The sequence below is a fragment of the Patagioenas fasciata genome, chromosome 4, assembly GCF_037038585.1.
Source record: "Patagioenas fasciata isolate bPatFas1 chromosome 4, bPatFas1.hap1, whole genome shotgun sequence".
NCBI lineage: Eukaryota > Metazoa > Chordata > Aves > Columbiformes > Columbidae > Patagioenas > Patagioenas fasciata.
Genome location: NC_092523.1, coordinates 73812252 through 73832022, shown reverse-complemented (window position 1 = coordinate 73832022; position 19771 = coordinate 73812252). Strand labels below are relative to the sequence as shown.

The 19771-nt window shown below is 41.2% G+C and overlaps 2 protein-coding genes across 5 annotated transcripts in view; one reads left to right on the top strand and one right to left on the bottom strand.

The window, feature by feature from the left end:
• Nucleotides 1-6408, top strand: part of MCUB (mitochondrial calcium uniporter dominant negative subunit beta) — a 41664-nt gene extending 35256 nt beyond the window's left edge. For both annotated transcript variants that reach the window (XM_065837118.2, XM_065837119.2), the window contains 5 exons: nucleotides 2302-2406; nucleotides 2619-2779; nucleotides 3603-3806; nucleotides 5217-5333; nucleotides 6206-6408. In XM_065837118.2, the coding sequence (XP_065693190.2) occupies nucleotides 2302-2406; nucleotides 2619-2779; nucleotides 3603-3806; nucleotides 5217-5333; nucleotides 6206-6283 (665 nt within the window). In that variant the 3' untranslated portion in view covers nucleotides 6284-6408. The remainder of the gene's footprint in view (nucleotides 1-2301; nucleotides 2407-2618; nucleotides 2780-3602; nucleotides 3807-5216; nucleotides 5334-6205) is intronic.
• A 486-nt stretch (nucleotides 6409-6894) lies between these two features.
• Nucleotides 6895-16577, bottom strand: CASP6 (caspase 6). 3 transcript variants are annotated; one of them, XM_071808202.1, is made up of 9 exons: nucleotides 16435-16543; nucleotides 15984-16106; nucleotides 14872-14913; nucleotides 14098-14140; nucleotides 11954-12100; nucleotides 11444-11520; nucleotides 10813-10988; nucleotides 8946-9102; nucleotides 6895-8344 (listed from the first exon to the last, which is right to left on the bottom strand). In XM_071808202.1, exons 1-9 carry the CDS (start codon nucleotides 16463-16465, stop codon nucleotides 8106-8108), a joined length of 1035 nt encoding a protein of 344 aa, XP_071664303.1. In that variant the 5' UTR covers nucleotides 16466-16543; the 3' UTR covers nucleotides 6895-8105. The 3 variants fall into 3 exon arrangements, with proteins under 3 accessions (XP_071664303.1, XP_065693784.2, XP_071664304.1); XM_065837712.2 differs by lacking the exon at nucleotides 15984-16106 and having other exon boundaries at nucleotides 16435-16577; XM_071808203.1 differs by lacking the exons at nucleotides 6895-8344; nucleotides 8946-9102 and adding an exon at nucleotides 9109-10560 and having other exon boundaries at nucleotides 16435-16548.
• Between the last annotated feature and the right edge of the window lie 3194 nt (nucleotides 16578-19771).

Below are 19771 nucleotides of genomic sequence, written 5' to 3'. Positions count from 1 at the left end.
CTTCTTCTGCGTCATTTAGCTATTAAATGAAACCCAACCTTAATTGAAAGGATTAGTGCTGTGTATGACAACTCCCTTTCATTTTCTGTAGATTTGATTTTCCTGCAAAACATCTGTAGACAAAAAATGGCCCTTGGTCCACGTTTGAACTCCTGTGCTTTGGTATAGGAAGGAAAGTAGCCTTTTGCTGAAAGCCTCTGGGGAATTTTCTGAAAGGTTAATAAATTGGTGTTCTCTCACATCCAGAACAAAGACCCCATCCAGCACTTCTTTTGAAAAGCGTTCTTTGCTTAAAGGTCATTTCATAAATGTCACCTTAATAATTTACATGCAAATGAGCTTCGATGTCCTATTACACTATTTAAAAAAATTTAAAAAAAAAGAAAATTAAATAATAATTGAGTGGATTGGAAGTGGTAGCCTTCCAGGTTTGCTTTGCCACCCACACAGAGTGGTGCGTTAGCTGGCGGAGTTGGGTCGTCTCAGCAGATGAGGCCTGAGAACAGAGATCCAGTGAGTAAATAATCACAGGTGTGGGGTTATCTATGGTGCCTTTGTGTAGTGGGGACAGATGGAGGAGCCTGGGCCGCTGTGACAAATATTTACATGCAAAAATCTTTGTATTTTGTAGCCCGATCATTGTTAATCTCAGGAGTAAAGCTGCTGTTTTCCGCCGCTGCCCGCCCCTTGGCGGATGGACGCCCCTTTTTATGTGTTGGAAATGAAGACCGGGTCAAACAGCTGCTCCGTGGCTTTTGACCCCCCCATACCACAGCGATGTGCAGCAGCAATGGTGTGTGGTGCCAGGGGTTCCTGGGGGGTCTTGTGCCACCTGAACCCCCTGGTTTTCCTGGGTGACTCTGGGATCTGCTGGACTTGGGGCAGTGATAGCTCCAGGGAATCCACCATGACACGTTGCTGCTAATGACTCTGGGAGCTCGTTTTCGGTGTCTTCAGCTCCCTGCAGGATGCGGCGTGTTCCTTTGGCTCCTGGCGGCGGTGGGCTGTGCTGGACGGTGAAATGAAGAGGAGATATGAAAGCTGTCAGGCAGGAAGAGTAGTAATATACTAAAGAAAAGAGGTTATTTACAAACTTCAGGCCCCATTAAACAGGGAAACAAAAACAGAGATGGGACAAAACAGATCTCTTAAATTTCACCAGAGGCTTTAGGTTACACGTGCTTTTGAGTATTGAACGTAAAATAGGAGGGGATCTATTTCTCATTCGGGTGCAGCTATTTCTCCTGTTACTCAAGAATTCAGAAATGCCACCAGAGCACTAAGCTTGCAAGATCTGCTGTGTTGAGCGTGTCCTGGGAAGGACTGCGGTGTGCCCGTGATTTCGGATGAGAGTCTTCTCATGTATTGAAGTTGCAGTTCATCTACCAGGGGCACATCTTTTCTGAGGAACAGGCAGACACAGACACTGCCTTTGGCAAAGAAAAATGTTAAAAGAGGGATTGAAAAGAAGGAACAAATATAAAATCAGGATAAAGTCTTCTACAACCAGCTTTGATTGAATGTCACAGTTACCCTCTTGCCCCTGATTTTAAGTAAATGAAAACAGATATGATCTTTTTTTCCTCATCCCATTCTCAGTGTTGATGGTGGGACAGCAGGCATGTGATTATTTTTTGCTTTAATTGAAAAACAAAAGTAGAAGAGGTTTCTTCAGAGCTTTTTAGACTAATGCCTCTGCAGTTCATTGTCTGCCTTGAACTGGGCAGTCTAGCTGTCTATTTCTGCCAGTCACAACTGATATTGAAACAGAGTGATTCAAGTACCATTGGTAAAAATCTGAACACTACTACTAGCAAGAATTGCTCCTTTTGACCAGAGGAGCTTGTTTAAATAAAGACATAAATCTATAACTGAAGATGAGGTCTTTGAAGTTCTTTTCCCTAAACCCTTCGACCTAGTGAAGATGCAAACTTGTGTGAGGATGGAGAAACAAAAATGCAGATTTTTATGTAGCAATTTGTTTCTGTTTTGTGCAAGACTTCTTTTTCTTCTGCCCTCCCCAATAGGCCAGTTCTTGTCATGATTATAATACAAGAAGATGCAAGTCTGCTCACAGTGTTGGCAAGTCCAAATGACACTGCTAGAGAAAGCGTACAGGCACAGGCTCTGCCTTGCCGTGTTCCTCCATTCTGTTTAGTATCAGTTACCACGTTTACTAAAAGTACAGTTTCCTTCCAAACATTATTAATAAAGAACTCCAGAATTTTTCCATAGGAATATCAGCTGTTGTTTAAGATTCCTTATGATAAATGATTTAGAACTTAAATCTTTCTTCTGCAGATGGTAGCAAGGTCTCTGATGCAACCTTGATGGAGGTCTTACTGATGAATGACTTTAAACTCATTATCAACAACACAGCATACAGTGTGTCGCCTCCTGTAAAAGGTAAGAGCGTTGCTTAATAACTCTTGATTATTTCACTTCACCTAGTGAAAAGCATGGGAAGTCTCAGAAAACTGGAACCTGTCTGGGGAAGGGAATTTATCTTTTTTTTCTTAAACCATCGGATGGTCCTGCTTTTGGGGGCTGGAGGTGGGGAGAGAATTACTAAAGGTGGTTTCTTGAAATATTTTATATGACAAACATTTTCTTTTCAGATAAGCTGAGTAGTGAGCATGCTACTGAAATGGAAGATATCAAATCCTTGGTTCACAGACTGTTTGTGGCTCTACATTTAGAAGAACACCAGATTAGGAAAGAGAGAGAATTGCTACAGAAACTGGACCATCTGAAAGAAGAGCTGCTGCCTCTTGAACAGGTTGGGAAGTGGTGTCACTTTCTTTTTTTAAATACTCAAAAGCATTTCCTTTTATCAAGAGTGATTCCAGTAATAGAAAAATATCAGCATGGATGGCTATGGTGTGTCTGGTTTGTATGTTATGTACACAGGGTCAATTCAAATATAATTCATATTCTTTTCGATTCAGTTCTTTTTACCTCCTGTTATGCACATGCACAAACCACAACATTTGGAGAAAGCTGTCATGAGCAAGTCTCAGCTTTGCTAGTATTGGCCTTGAAAGTCCATTTAGTCACCTGTCGCTCTATGAGTTCCAAATACCCATTACACAAAAACCCATAGTGAGGTAGCAATAATCTGTGGCTTAGGCCAGGGTTTTCTGTATCAGCAAGGCGAATTGTTTGGGCTAATGATTGCCATAGTCCGAGAAGGGAAGGTGTGAATGTTGTTCTAGGGCAGACTAAGCTAACCCAGCATGACAGGAGGAAGCCAGAAAGAGCCTGACTGGACAGACTTTTCCTTGGCTTCAGATGTGCTTTGTGAGGTCCAACCTCAGCGTTAACCAGAGCTGCCTTGAATGGTAAATGGAAGTCCCAGTAGACATAAATCCCTGGTAGTGGGAAGAGGAGATGAAAATTAGGGTTTCTTGGGGCACAACAGCCAGATCTGGTTGCCTTTGGGTTTCAGTGCTGTTCTTTCTCCACAGGGTAAGCTGGTAAGAGGGGTCAGTGAAAGATCCTGAAAAATGATGTAACCCAGCAGGAGAAAACACAGTTGAGGAGCTGCTCATCAGTTTCACTCATGTTTGCTTGAACAGGTTTCTGTTTTTTCTTTTCCTTAGGTGAAAGCCAGAATCACAGACAGTGCAGATGCAAAGACCTCCAGGCTTCTGTGGGTGGGCTTAGCTCTGATGTCAACACAAGGAGGAGCGCTGGCATGGCTCACTTGGTGGGTCTACTCCTGGGACATCATGGAGCCGGTCACGTACTTTGTCACTTATGGGAGTGCCATGGCTTTCTATGCCTACTTTGTTCTTACCAAACGGGTGAGTCCTCATTTTGTAAATGTCTGGAGTATTGTAGAGGAGGAGAACTGATTCTGACAATCACAATGTTTGTGCTGTGATGAAAATACAATTCAGTAAGTAGCCTTGCCATCAGACAGGGACTTGTTTCATCCCTAATGGGGCTGAATACGAACATCAGATTACACAAGTCAAGCCAGGTGCTGTTAAACATGAACTGCAGACCAGCTGCCGAGCATAACTACTATCTGCAGGATTTCATAAGCTACAGAATAAAAAGCAATGAAAGAAGTCTCTTTATTTTAGATTTTTGTAGATTAATTGGAATAGCAAACAGCACCTTGCTCATTGCTGTGAAGGGAGAACAACTAGTAATGCTGTGCCAGTTTGGAAACGCTGCCTCACTGTGGGCCAGGAAATGAATCACTGCCTAGTAGTTTTATTTGCTGGAGTTTATGTATAAACAGTTCAGGGTGCCAAACTGTTGGGAAACGTGGCAGTTGCATTACTGAAATGTACCTAATTTAGTGCCTGAAAGAATGTTATTGCTTTGTTCTTCACAATCTGACTGCTTTTCCTGGACTTTGAATGAACAGAGGTAAATCTAGGACAGCTGAAATGTGGCAGGAAACAGGTATTGTTTAGAAGAAAAAAGTTTGCGGAGTAACAAAAAATAGACCTTAATAGAGCTGCACAATACAGACTTGTCCTGGAATCCTATAAGACTCCAAGGAATGGTTCTTTTTCCTTTTTCTAGCTCAGTACTTTACTCCCAAAGTGAACATCCTCATGTCAAACTTTCTGCAATGCAAAAATCTTTTTGTTACAGAGGTATGTGGAAGAGTAATCAGCGCTTCCTTCCATAATACCGATGTATCTATAGACATCGGGAGATGTCAGATTCCTGTAGTGACAAGGGGAGACGTGTCTGTTTTTACGAACAGCTGGCTCCGAATGTGACTTTTACTCCTCACTGATTTTGAAGAATGGCGAAGGCATTCCTACCTTTTGTGTATGAGTGAATAGAGAGATTACTAGTTGGCTTTTTTTAACAGATCCTGGCACCTTTGCTTGGGACTTTCAAATAAGTCTTTTGAGAAACAGTAGCTGGACTTTCTCAGACTCCTTGAAGTAGCGTCCGTGGACTCAGATGGCTCCAGTCATGGAGATCACACTACGTCTTTATGATGACTGAAAATACCTTTAGACGTGATAGAAATGATTCCTGCCACGTGTCTAAACGTCACCTGTGACCTGTAAGGGCATAACTTCATATGTAGCCTCTGAACAGAACATATATGTGTGTGGAACTAGATAAAACTTCCTGAAAATGGCTGAATTCCTATTGAAAACTCATTTGTACATATAATCTTCTGACCTCTACCCAGTTTTCTTGCTAACCCCAAATATGTTCCCTGCTTTCTTCACCAGGACTACATTTACCCTGATGCTACAGACAGGCAGTTTCTCCATTACTTCTATCAGAAGTCCAAAAAGCAGCATTTTAATGTGGAACGATATAACAAGCTCAAAGAAGACCTAGCAGAGGTATTTGTATATAGCCCTTAAATAATGAAGTATCCTTTGGGTTAAGGCTTTTTCAGTAAACTCCCAGCTAACAGAAAACTGACCTCAAGGTTTGCTAGTTACATTCAAGACAGGGCATTGCTTATCAGCCAGTTTAAGCTGTTGAAATCATCAGTGTTTGCCACTGACATAAACTACTTCAGCAGATCATCAGAAAAGGAAACTTTCATGAATTTAATTTTAAAAAAAAGTTTCAGGCTTACATGTCCTTTATTTTTGCATACTCTACTATGTTGCACTTTTGGCCATTTTAATAGAGTAAGTGCATAGCTTTTGTAGGCAGTATGTTCGCTGCACTGCTGTGGTAATGCAATCTCCCCCTTCCTTAGAAGGAGACTGTTGCAGAGTTCAGCATTTGAGACCTTAATCCTATTCCTTAGGTACAAGGCTTAGATTTACAGAATGAGGGTGACTGGATGGAAAAGGTGCTGGAAGCACCTAGGAGCAGCTTTGTGGTCTTCATGAAAAAAGTAGCAGATCTCTCACCCCTCAGGTCTTACTCCCCCATCCCATCACCAGCTCCTGTGTTCAGTGTCTTGTAAAAGAAAACTTAAACTACCCCTAATTTTAATTCAAGACCGGTGGTTCAGGGTATTGTTTCATGAGCTACATTTGGCAGAAGGGTGAGTGGTGGCTGGGCAGAGCACACGCTTCTCTCCAGAGATGGGCTGAATGACCTGAGCAGGTCCGTAAATGTTCAGCATCCTCCATGGATCAGTTGGTTTCTTGTGCAAGAGCAATGCCTTCTGAGAAAGGAAAGGTACTGGATGTGTGAAAGAGGAGAAAACAGAGGCTGCAGAAGGATGAACTCTCACTCTTTCTTGCCCTGGCAGGCAGAAGAATCCCTGAAGCGGCTGCGCCAACCTCTGCACCTGAGGCTTCCCATCCAGGAAATCAGTGACAAGGACTGACTTTGGTTTTGTACATACTGAAATTGCCCTTTCAAAGCTGATACGCATATTTAGTTACTCTACAGAAACTGGATATTTTGCACCACTATAGTTTTGAAAGTTGCAATAAATATCTATAAAAATTATTTGGTCAGTTGATGGTTTGGGTTTATGGTGGTGGGTTTTTTATGGTTTGGTTTTCATTTGTTGTTGTGTTTAGTTCTGTTTGTGGGGGTTTTTTGGTATGTTTGGTTGATTGGTTTGTTGGGTTTTTTGTTTGTGTTTCTTTTTTCCTTAACCATATTACGAAGCTGCTGAAGCGAAGTTCTTTAAGGTGTTTGTCAAATCCCATGATTAAAATGGAGGCATTCTGCCTGCTGGTAAAATGACAGGGGTGTTTTATAGAACAAGGGCTATCTTTTCAGTACCAGTTCCTATAGCACAGCAGTACCTCACAGAATAATTAACTTCTGCATTGAATATTCAAGATTTTTTTTCCTGAAATTACTGTTTCCTTTTCCCTAGCTCTGTGCATTGACTCTGCTGGTGTAACATAATTGTTGGAGGTTAGGCTTGCATCACAATTAAGCTTTTTCAGTAAGACAGACATACCAAACTCATTTACTATAAAATCATTTACTTCACTGTTGTATTTTATTGAAAGAATTTATCAAAACATCCAAACAGACATGATTTATACAAAGCTTTAAAGTATCCATAGTAATATTTAAAACCTATGACTAAGAACATAGTACATAGAAAGACTTTACTAAAACAGAGCCAGTAAATTTTATACCCAGGAAAGGGGATTAAGACACTTTTCTCAGCTTGAGTTCTCCATTTTCCCCCAGGGTTAAGCATACGTACTGATAATGTAAAAAGTAGTAAAAGAAATATTTGCTCCTAGTAAGTATAATGGAAATTACTGATGCTGCAGTAGTAACAATCCTATGGTGAAACACCCTGTAGTGACAAAAGCACCGTCACGTGTATGAACACAGTGATTGTGTGTGCCTCATCTCCTCGGGAGCCAAGGCCTCAAGTACGAAGCTTTGCATATGTTGTATTTTTCAGAGCTGCCTAGAGATGTCCAGCAGTTGTTAAGTGAGCCTGGAACCTTGAAATGATTTGCTTTATCTTTACAGATGTGTACAAGGTGAGCTTCCCAAAGTCACGCTCAGCAAGCTGTGCGTGGTCTCATTTCACGACCGCTTGCTTTTCTCCTGAGGATGCAAAGCACCAGCAAGCTTCAGTTGTGCCCCAAGCGTAAATCATGTGCAAGCAAGAAGCTCTTTATCTATATTAATGCTACAATTGTATTCAAGGAATTAAGTTCCTTTTTAGTGTTGAGAGAAAATAAAAAAATGTCTAAAAAGCTTAATAACCCCACAAAAATTGGAAGGTAGATAATGCTGTCCAGAGACTTAAAAAATTCCCTATCTACTCCCTGTAAACTCTGCTCTTGGAGCAAGAAAAACTAATGTAATGCAACATTTGAAATGTTTTGGAAATAGTTAGATATGCCACAGTTAGACAGCAATCAGGCAAAAAACTTTGAAGAAAAAAAAGCAATCTAGGGTACCAATTTCAGTAAAATCTGAGCACCTCTTAATAGTTTTGCACAGTCAGCTTCCCAGATTCCCTGAGATGAACAGAGCTGTAATACTAGCTTTAAAATTGCTTCAAGATTTTAGAAACTATTGTGTATACAAATGATTACATTTGATCCCAGTGTTTTTGCCAACAATCTTGTAGAACGTTAGCCTCCTGAAGTAAGAGGGGGTGTTTTTCATTTCTGCAGTGGTTGTTAGTTAAGTAACAATGGTCATTGTTAAGTAACAATCTACTTAGATTTGGGATGAAAATACAATTTTTTCGTTAACATTGAGGCAAAACAAGGAATTTGTTTTTTTCCTATAGCTGTAATGTCTTTGCACACATCTACTTTGCGACAAGATACTTTCCTGTTAACGACAGTAAGAAGTTCTGTGAACTCCAAGGAAGAGCCGTGCTTCCTGAGTGCCTCACACAAATCTTGAATGTACCAAGAGCCATTTATAGTTTCACGATGCGAAAAGTAACCTGTTGTAGAACAGGAACATAAAATTATATACAAATGTAAACAGTGATGCTACTTAAAAAATATTCAAGAGTTACTGCTTGCTAGCTGCATCCATAAGGGATTACTGATGGGTATAAGTCTTACTTTGCCATTATGTAATTTCACTGGCAATTGTAAATGGGAAATGGCTTTGAGATCACTTACAGTGCTAAGCCAAGAGGAGCACGGTTCAGGGACTGGGATTCTACAGGACTGTATCTGCACATTACAAAACTGAGGACAAGATACATGAAGGACCAGGGAGGACAAACATGCAGTGCAGGGAAATTTGTAAGCCACCAGAATCCTACAGTCCTGGAAAAGAGAGGAGTGCTTGCTGTCAGCAAACAGCTCCGCAACATTGATGAGAATGTTTCTGCTTGGCAAATTAACTGCATCCTTGATAGTTTATTTTCACTTTTTCCTTAACATGTGAGGCTCTTTCCCAGACAAGATGTCACTTACCAGACATGCAAAACAGATGACATGGAACTGTATTCGTTATTTTGACTGCAAAATGAAGAAGTGTTCCAGCTTGTTACAGTGAAGTATCAGTCATCAGATGTAAAATACTAAACTTACCTTGCGCCACAGAGTAGCACATGATAAAATCTGCACCAGCAGGCAGGGTATAGGCACAAGCTGCATCCACTTCAGTCTCATTGGCAGTAGAGTCATCACTACCATCTGTTGAATCCGGAACAATAACTGGATCATCATGTTTATCACCTCGACATGCCTGTTGGTGAGAAATATCGTTACACTGTCACCTCTGCCAAGCTCACCTATGTTCGTATACTTCTGACAATAACCAAAGAGGACTTATGTTCATGTAGCTGTTCCACATTACCATGAGTCTGGATTCAAAATGACTCATTTACTTCTCTATCAGTTAAAATATCGGTGACAAAGTCCCTTTGCAGGACTCACTGCAGTTAAGTCTGTATCTGTCTTGTAGTGGGGAACCCAGAAGTGGACACAGTACTTGTGATGCAGCCTCACCAGTGCTGAGTAGAGAGGAAGAATCACTTCCCTCAGACCTGTTGGCAAGGTAGCGTTGAATAAATTCTCTGAAGCACCACCATCATTATATGCTCTTACACTTCAGCTCATAGTTCAGTCTCAAATGTGTTAGTTGAGGGTTTTTTAATGAGAAGCTAAGAAGTGAGCCCAGTATTGTCAGTGTTGCAGAAAAGCTATACATGGAGGATAAGAAGGTAAGAACACACTCAAAAGATACAAAATAGGTAAGAAGCATTACTTAAGAACTATCGCTAAAGAAAGAAACATGAAAATCTTTAATTTACAGTGATGAAGTTCCACTCTTGCTCTTTCCTCCAATTTCCAAAGATAAATGCTGTAACAATTGTGGTATAAAAGAACTCAATTGATCAACTGAACTAAGTTAATTTGTTTTTTGTTGGGTACGTGTTATAAATGTTTCTAACTACTACTTATAACTTAAAATTGAAATATGTAAATATTTTTCCATCTTTGCTGCCTGGTTAAAAAAATAATCAAAGCTGAATGAGTCCTAATGAACGATGAATTAACAATGTACTGCAGCCTTGTGGCTAAGGAAGCTTTCATTTGAAGAAAAGGTAATTCTTAGAATTACTCTGTAAACTACTACGATTAACGATCGCTGAAGGCCAGGTTCTCATTTAGGTTTGCTAATTGTAATCTGGATAAAGATGGCATAAACCCCTGTGTAACCTGGCTTGACCCTATAAATGACTCTGCTTGGAACAGGAGGCTGGACCAGAGACCTCCTGCGATCCCTTCCAACTTGCATTTATCCTGTGAACCACAGAATGAAACAGGAGGTTATATATGGGCTTTATTTGACCCCTTAGCACAAGCAGTATTTCTAAGACAATAAAACCTTAAATTGATTAAGTTCTACAGAGATGCCAGATATTGGTCGTGGACAAAAAAGAAACAAAGCAAAACAAAGATAAGCAAACAAACAAAAAATCAACACTAAAACCAACCAAACACAACACCCACCAAAAAAAAAATCCCAAACACACAAAAACCAACTTCTGTAAGGATCAAGTAAAGGGACTTGCCTGGAAGGAAACAGTGAAGGGAAGGAGGTTTGATGGCCTCTTCAGCCCAGCCCAGGCCTGTGAGGTGTGAACAGCAGGAACTGAGCTGATGCTGTACACAGCTTTCTCAAGAAAATTGGTACTGTCTGCCATTAAATATACACAGACAGTCAATCTGACATGGGCTTAATTACTTCATATTAAATACAGCTAGAATCATTAACACTGGTGTACATAAAGGTTTCTTGTCTTAAATGCCTTGAAGGAACAGTTTTCCATGCTTTCTTTCCTAAAGATGCAAAAACTTTCCCTCTTGGCAAGACTGTATAAGGAAAACTGACTTCTGTATTAAAAGAAACCACAGGTCACTCCACTGAATTCAGAAACAGACATTTTACCTGAATGATAAATATCTTTGGTTTTCCTATGAGACTCTGGCACTTGTCTCCTCTGAACATGTCTGTGATCGTCTCAATTTTGATTTGGGCATCAAATGCATAAACATGATCGTTCTCCCCATGACTCAGGAACACACAAACAAAGCAGTCAGCATCGCTGTGGTCGTCCTTAGAGGCTGCAATAGTCAAGTGGTGTTTAGATGACTAAACAGTGATCTTCAGCTTTTAAAAACATTATATATTTGTATCATATAATTTAATCTCCAATCAGTTCTCTTTCAATTATATGTATTTTCAGATAGCATAATACTGCAGAGATTTGAAGGTTCAATGAGACAGCACGGCTGAAGATAAGGACCGCTACAAGTAAACAGAAGAATGTTATTAACTTCTCCCAGCTGCAGGTACTTTCTTTCAGCTCTTAGTGACTTCATTAGCTCTCTCCACAGAAGCTTCACTTACATTGTAATAAAATAATCTGAAATCTAACTTAAGGACGTACAGGGTTAAAAAACTCCCTTGTGCACAAGAATTATTTTAAGTTAGATGAACAAACAGAATAGAAGAAAAGATACCTGGAAATTCTGCTACAGCTAGTTAGACATGACATAACCAATATATAGCCTCCTACCTTCATGAATTTTCTGCAGCACATCATCTGCTTTCAGATTATCATAAACTCTGACTTCAAATCCAAGGTCTGTCAACCTATTGTTAAAACACATCAGTATTAGTAACAAATCTTGCTCAAATTACATGTCAGTTGCTACCAACTCAGTTTATTTCCTATGAGTGAATGAGTATTCATATTTATGAATTATTTATGAAAAAAACTACTACATTTTCAACTCAAACTGGTGTCAAGTGCAGGTGTAATACCTGAAGTTACTTCAAAGAGTTTGTCCTAAGAGAGGTCTGGACACATTTAAATCATAGGACTTGTGCCACCAGCTTCTGTGACTCAAAGGAATGTGCCCCAAACCTTTTCTTATTACGGCTTTCTTTGACAAGGTTGCATAGGTGCTTATATCTGCAAAATCTTTTGTTCTATACTTAAATGTAAGGTTTAGGTAACTGCTTATTTGACTATGATCCTGAAGTTTAGCTTTTTAAGCTTGAGTAGAGAAACCAAGTTTCTTACCTGCGTTCCAGATTGTTCCTGTCTGCAAGAGTCCCACGTCTGTCTGGCAGCATTAAATGCCAAAAAAAGCGCTCGTGATTGAAGATTAATGCAACTCCTCTTCTTAGATGGTTCATTTTGTATTCCTCTGCAGGATCAAGTGTTTGTCTGTTACCAGAGAGAGACAGAAAACATTCTTGATAAATGAGTTAACAGCTAATTTAATTGCCTTCCTATATTCCTGGTAGCTGAGAGTTTTTAACTGACCAGAGACTTGGAGGATCTAATTTCAGAAAACAAGACCTCAAAATGTTCAATATTTTAGGCAGAGTCTAAATTGCTACATCTTCTTGAAAAGCTTGGGCATGTTAAGCAATTCAGTAGAAACAAGTGTTGGGTCCATACTAGGCTCTATCAGGTAGGTTGAACAGTTTCTCTACAATATATTTGTATTTTCTCTTGTCAGGAGGCTGTCTCATTAGTAAGGCATATAACTGGACTGTAGACTTGGCTCTAATTTTCTAGGTTATGTGTTTAGTTAAATATTATTTTAACATTATTAGATAGTGTATATATACTTATTTGGAACTGTAGCTGTTTGACATTTGCTTCAAGTTTTTCTAACCAAACCGAGTGCTGTATCATAAGCAATAGACTATTAACAGGTGATAAGGTGGTATGCACAGTGCATCTTGCAAGAGGAGAACAAATTTGTATTATTTAACCTAACAAAATGAAAGCTATGACAATACAACTGTTCATCGAAGTTTTTAGCAACCAGACAACAAAATCCCAAAGCTGAAAGACAGTGTTGTTCTGAAGGACATAACAAATGACCAACACAGCCTCTAAGTAGAGTACTTTGAACTACCATGTCATGCCACCAAATATATGGAGCAGCATTCAGCAACTTTATTGTTTTATGAGCAAAACACAACATAGAAGTCTGTGATAGCATGTTATGGACTGTAACCTTGGACCCAAAAGGACATTTCCAAATGTTGGCATGGAGAGGTATCGGTGCAGGGAATAGAAACTGAAATGTTTCTGGCAATAGCCCTGGCAATAGACATGGCCAGTGCTATAGATGTACAGAGTGACAGTCCAGGTCATGCTGCCCTAGGCCTGGCTCTAGTCAGAACTGTCATTTTTGGCATGTTGCTGGCTTTTTCCTGCTATGGAATGTTCAGTTCTGGTGCAGTTGGTGGAAACTGCTTAGAATATTTACCTGCAAATGTTACTTAAAGAACACAGTTTCATCAGCCAAATGCTTTTGTTTCACTACAAAATGACCAAACTTACCCGTAACTATTTCTGCTTCTCCAGTTTATTATGAACAGCCCCTTAATAAAGCATCTTTTGGTAATGTCTGCATAAGAATTCAAACAGGGAACAGGAATTCTCAATGACTGTTGAAAGTTTTGGAATTTCCACAATGGCTGGATAACCAGTAAGAAAGTTAAGTGAAGTGCTTTATCACACTCTCCCCAATTTGAGTTACTTAACACAGTAAAATTCAAAGATGATAAACTTTAGCCCTGTAATTATGAATGATAATTCACTTGTACCACTACCAGAGTTTATTCAGATTTTAGTAATTTGTCTTCCTTGGGATTCAGCTAGATGCAGGGCTAGTGGGGTTTTTGGATAGTTGGGTCCCTGGATCCTGTGAATGACCATTAAAGGATGGTTCCTTAAATAGTTCTTCCTCTGCTCACCTGTATTCACTGAGTGGGTGAGGCAAAGAAAGTTATCAGGCAGGTAGTTTACCTTTTCCAGGGCTGGATGACATTGTAAAGTGGAGTAGGAAAATTCATGGAATCACTATGCCGTGTTTTCTTCACCCCCCTAAAGGAAGAGATTGCTGTGCTACACTCTATCACTTAGTCTGCCCAATTGTTCCTTAGATTGTGATGGTATTTTTGCCACAGTCTCTGCACATTGCCTAACATAGAAGGAGTCTACTCTTACCAAGAGTCTCTTCTGCATGCCTTTGTGATAGGAAGGGTGGTTCTACACCTGGTGTAGCTAAAACTAGAAATGTGTTCTGTAAGTGGGTGGAGTTGAGTTAAATAATCTGGTCACGTTCTTAACAAAAATCGGAAAACGCTGCACCGACCTCAATGCCATGGGCCATCCCTCTGTTACTACCATCAGAATTTTACCTTATATCAAGTGCATCTACTTCCGTGATGTTCTGATTTCCATCTGTTGGAGAAATCAAAAAGTTCATTCATTAAAAAGAAACAATTTGAACTTGTGCATCCAACCTTAAAATTTAGCTGTTCGTATGAACCAAGAGCTCATTCACACATCAGGTAAACAGGCATGCAGTTAAACAGCTTCATTAGCATTTGTCCGCACCCACAGCTTTTGAAGCCTGTACTTAAAGTTTTCACTCCAACAGTGTGAATTTTAGGTGGTCAAGACATGCGTATTTTATATGTGTCTGCGTATCTGTATCTATATAGACATGCTCAGAGATCATGATGATGTTTAACTAACTAGCTGGCTGTATTTATTTAGAGAGTCTCTAACTCAATCATTATGACTTTACATAATCTAAAAATACACTGATGTTTATTTTCAGTAACACTGCAAATGCAAAGCTGAGAATACTCTTTGAGGCTGGATGCAGCATATGAGTCATAGTAGGTGGTGTAGCAGTATGTATAGCTAATAACAACTGAGGAGATGCAAGACTTACACCTTTTCTTCTGCTAAACTATATAGACATAAGTATCTCCAGTAAAAGAATGCATATAAAGGTAACATTGTGGGAATATGCACATCTTGGGAGTGTGCAGAACTAAAGCTTTGCAGACGGTTTGGCCAAAATATTTATTCCTGTCATATAAACATCTCAATGGGCTATAAAATCACAGCTCCTACTACTACTGGTGGACACAAACTACCACATTATGAAAACTATACTGTACCTGTGGTGGTTAATATAGGTCTGCTATCCACCTGGACTTCACCTGCAATTAGAAGACAGGTAACTTATATTTTACAAACTACTTTGTATATATGATATGATGATTTCACAGCTGTTTTTCACATCTGATTAAAGCCTTTTGCAAAACAAACTTAACAGCTATGTACCAATAGAGGAGAAAAGCTCATAAAGCCATTAGAATAAACTTGCAGAAATCTAGACTTGGCTTCAGAAGCTTTTATGTTGAACACCATAGCACAGGAGGGGGTGGCTCAAAGGAAGACACGTGCTTCTAGGTGTATTTATGTGTAATCTTCCCACTGGCAAATATCCATCATGCCTTTAGGTGCTGAGTCTTACAATTACCTGAATGCACACACACACAAAAAAGCTATTTTAGTTTACTTGAAACACAACATGTAGGTGAAACTAATGACAGAATGCTGAAAAATGAGTATGGATAGAACAGAGTGACAACATCTGTCCCGTAACTCTGTAGATAATAGGAGGCCAGAGATCTTTAAAAGTGCATCTATGTTTAAATTTACACTGTATTTTTGCTTGTGTACCTGAGATCTGGCTGATGCTTTTGGCCTCAGCTTAAGAGGGAAGAGGTGGTAATCCACCCCCCAAAAAATAACGAACTATAAAAACATTATAGTCCTCAAACTTTTAGACAGAAAATGTTGTCATGTAGCTACAGGAAGAACAGAATTCCTGGCCCAAAGAAATCTAGGGAAGGATGGTTTTCCTGGTCTTTTAATCCTGTTTTAGCCATTTCCCAGTCATTAGCTTTTCATTGCCACTGTCATATTGCAGTTTCATTCAAGTAAACACTACTTAAATTACGATTTATGAAAAGCTTTCTGTTTGTCTTACACAAGCGTGTTCTAAAAATGGATTGCACTCAAGGAGACTACTTCTTTGTCTTAAATCTCATGAAGATGGATTGATCCAAAGGAAAAAAAAAAAACTGGCATGCACTGAATTACGCTGGGATCTGATACATTTTAATCTCAACAGGGTCTATCACTTGGTCCAAAGGACACAGCACTTAGAAAATACCAGTAACTAAATGGCATAAAAGATATATGTAAGCGTAACAGGACCCACAGAGTTTTTGCTGCTCTGCTCTTCTCTTTTCTCCTCTTCTGTCTTCTATCATATCTTTTTTCCTCTTTCCTCCTCTTCTATCTTCTCTTTCCTCCTCTCCTCTTCCTTCTTCTCTTTCTCCTCCTGTTACACATCACCGTTCTCCCTGGGCACCTGAACCCCTGCTCTCTAGGGTGCGCTCCCCTCTTTCTGTGCTGCCAACAACTCCCTTTCCCCGCTGCGGTTTAAACGCGAATCTGCTTCCGCCTTGGCTGCCGCCCGGCCGCCCTTCTCCCCGCCGGCAGCTTTTTCCCGCTCCCGTTCCTCCCTTGAAGGGAAGGACAGGGCCCTCTGCCCACGAACGACCTCCGGGCAGCGCTCCCCCAGCCATGGGGGGCTCCGCCGAGGCCCCTCTCCCACAGCCACCGCCCCCTCCGACCGCGCGGCCGCCATTACCGACCCACCCACCTACCTGCCGGGCGCTGCCGCTCCGAACCCGACATGACCGCAGGCACAGACACCCCCGCTCCGTGCTGTGCTGAGCAGTCCTGAGCGTGCCGCCCCTTCCTGGGCCGAGCCGGCCCGCCTCCTCGCCCGGCCCAGCCATCCCTTCGGGGGTAGGGCGTTCACCGCCCTGAAGCGGCCGTACGTCAGCAGCGGCCCCGGCGCTCTCCCTGTGCAGCCCTGGAAACGCAGCTCCAGGCTCTGACCCGCCCAGCTGCTGTTTTCCTTTATTTCTGTCGAGCTAAACTAGGGCCTGATTTCCATGCAACTGTAATTTCATCAAGGGAATCGCAGTGTGTCCTTTGCCAACATCAGTTCCAGAAGGACAGGGAACTGCTGGAGAGAGTCCAGTGCAGGGCAACGAAGATGATGGAGTGGAGCATCTCCCGTGTGAGGAAAGGCTGAGGGAGCTGGGGCTCTCGAGCTTGGAGAAGAGGAGACTGAGGGGTGACCTCATTAATGTTTACAAATATGTAAAGGGTGAGTGTCATGAGGATGGACCCAGGCTCTTCTCGGTGTCAATCAATGCTAAGACAAGGGGTAATGGTTTCAAACTGGAACACAAGAGGTTCCACTTAAATTTGAAAAGAAACTTCTCAGTGAGGGTGACAGACACTGGACCAGGCTGCCCAGGGGGTTGTGAAGTCTCCTTCTCTGCAGACATTCAAACCCGCCTGGACACCTTCCTGTGGAACCTCATCTGGGTGTTCCTGCTCTGGCGGGGGGATTGGACTGGATGAGCTTTTGAAGTCCCTTCCAACCCCTGACATTCTGTGATTCTGTGAACATAGTTAAAACACCATAATAGCTGCTGTTCTGATGACAGCCATCAAAATAAGTAGATTAACAGACAGATAGATGGAAAGAGTTTCAAGAAAGAAAGATATATACAGAGAGAGTGACATGGATAGATAGATAAGGAGGAAGAGCTGGGAATGTAAAAGATGATATATGTAATAGACTTAACGACATATTTGTTAATCAAACCGGTCTAAATGAATATGTTATCAGTGGCTGTGAAACCTGAGCATATAACGATATCAGTACATGCTGCCATTAAACAATGCAACCTGTATGTAGTCTTTGTAAAAAAACTTGTTCCACAGATATGTGTAAAAGCCTAATTTAGTGTACCCTGCAGAACATTCAGGAAGAGACTGACAGAGATAAGGGCCCAGTTGCATCCTTGTGTGAGCGGGATAATGGGGGTCTTCAGCACAAAGTGGAAGGAAAACCAGCTCAAGCCATTGGAGCCTTGGCCAAACCCAGCATGCTAGGCCAAAGATAAGAAATGCACGACTAAATAGACCGCAGCCTTCATTCAAAAGACCCCCGCCCGTGACCACACGGAGACACTGCGCAGGCACAACAGGAAAGAGCCAAAGCTGAAGACTATAGATATAATTCCTTGGAACTCATTTTAAAAAGAACGGCCTTTTCGAGGAAAAGTTATGAATATGTATAGGCCTTCCTGGAATAACCATGAATATGTAATCCTTTACCACATTTAACCAAGCTTGCTGCTACTGGAAAGGCGCGCCATGGTGCAGCACAGACTCCCCGGTCGCCCAGCGCTGTTTTGCCCGCTTGCCGCTTGCTGTAATGAATTGTAAGCAATTTATTCCAACGAGTGCGTGCTATTTATTGTGATCGTCTATAACATATAGATAAATAGATCTTGGCATAAAGCTCTTGCATCAAGGTGCAGTTGGCTGCCCTGATTTAGTGTCTCTTTCGTTCAAAATGCTCATCTCCCTCCCTTCAAGTAAAATGAAGTTGTTTGTTATGTGTTACAGAACAAAGCTGTGTGTGGGCTCCATCGGAGTCACAGGATTGCATGAGGTGAAGGGCTTAGTCCTGCCAAGTTCGCAGCACCCTCACCCCACGCTGAAATGTAGGGCAACAGGATGATGCCCAGCATCAGCACCCCAAAAACCAAATCCCCTGGCAGCCCAGTGCTGGAAGGAGCACCAGGGCACAAAGGGGAAGGAAGGAGGGTGGATTATGACTTATTCCTGTCGTCTCATAACCTGCCTCAAGATATATTTAAATTATAAACAAGTAATTAGGTTCTTTCTGTCAACTCATTTACATTCTTTCTGTCAACACAATGCCTGTGGCGTGGTGTGGCAGCTCGCCTGGGCTGCTGCTGAGATGCAATCTCAGCCTGGAAAACTGAAGGGTGATGTGTTAAAGAGCCTTGGTATTGCTTTTCACCTTTGCCATGTGCTATCCGTATTCCTGTGATGCGTGCTTTCGTCACTGTGTTTCATTAACTGAATTGTATACAAAGGCATCATCCTGAAACAAGGTGAAAAGCTACTGCATTTATTAAATTGAAATTTTTCAATACTGTGCTAGAAGTTGCCCTAAAGGCACATGCTGTTGTCTTTGCTGTAAGGCTGCTGTTACTCAAATAATTTTTTCATTTGGGCACCCACATATAAACCCTTGAGAGGTCTGGATATCGGTAATGTTGCAACTTTGCTCTCTTATTGCATCAGTTCTCTTTGATGATCATAGAACTGTGAGGAGAGTGCCAAGGTATGGAAGAGAGTGCTGAGGTATCATACCAAATGCCGATGTTCCCAACCTTTTCATTATGCGACCCTTACTGGTCACTGAGTGAGAGCATAAGATACAGTGGTTTCTAAACCAAAGCCAAGGACAAGAAACATCCTTCTGTATAAGAGCTTTGCAAATTTGTGCCATGGATGGATCTGAATTTCCTATCTGATCTATTGCTAGGTAGGCTTTGGGATAAACTTAGGTGTGAATACACCCTTAAGACTTGATTCCTGCTACAATCACAAAAGGAAGTGGATTTAGGCTGGTATTTTTACTCAATCTGTTTGGCCTGTTTTTACACAGGTTTCTTGCATGACTAAACCTTTCAGAGAACATGTCTCCCTTTTGGTTAAAGGAGCTATGGGTATTTCTGTTTCCTTTGCTTGTTTGGACTTGTTATCCTTAGACTGCCAGCAGGCAGCTAGATCAAGATAAAATCGTTGTTTAAATTGTCTTTGTGTATACTTTAGTTAGACATTATATATAGAGTTTAGCATCTTCCACTATGAAACATTTAGACTCCAGCAGACTCCTTTTTTGCAAACGGCAAACCCCAGATCTCTCAGCTCACAGTGGCCGCAAGAATCCTGTGTGGAGTAGCAGCTGTAGAACCTACATCTAGTACTCCGCAAGAGCTTTCTGTTCAGCAGAATTCCAACTTGTATCAGCCAAGTTCCTCAGCCCGGCAGTTACTGTAGATCCTAGTATGACAATCAAACATCTTTTCCTCTGTTTTG

Coding starts and splice junctions, on each gene's coding strand:
- CASP6 (XM_071808202.1), bottom strand. CDS start 16,465: ATGTCGGGTTCGGAGCGGCAGCGCCCGGCAG. Junction 16,107..16,434: donor GGAGCGGCAGCGCCCGGCAG/GTAGGTGGGTGG, acceptor GATGTGTAACAG/GAGGAGAAAGAGAAGAAGGA. Junction 10,989..11,443: donor GCTGCAGAAAATTCATGAAG/GTAGGAGGCTAT, acceptor TGACTATTGCAG/CCTCTAAGGACGACCACAGC.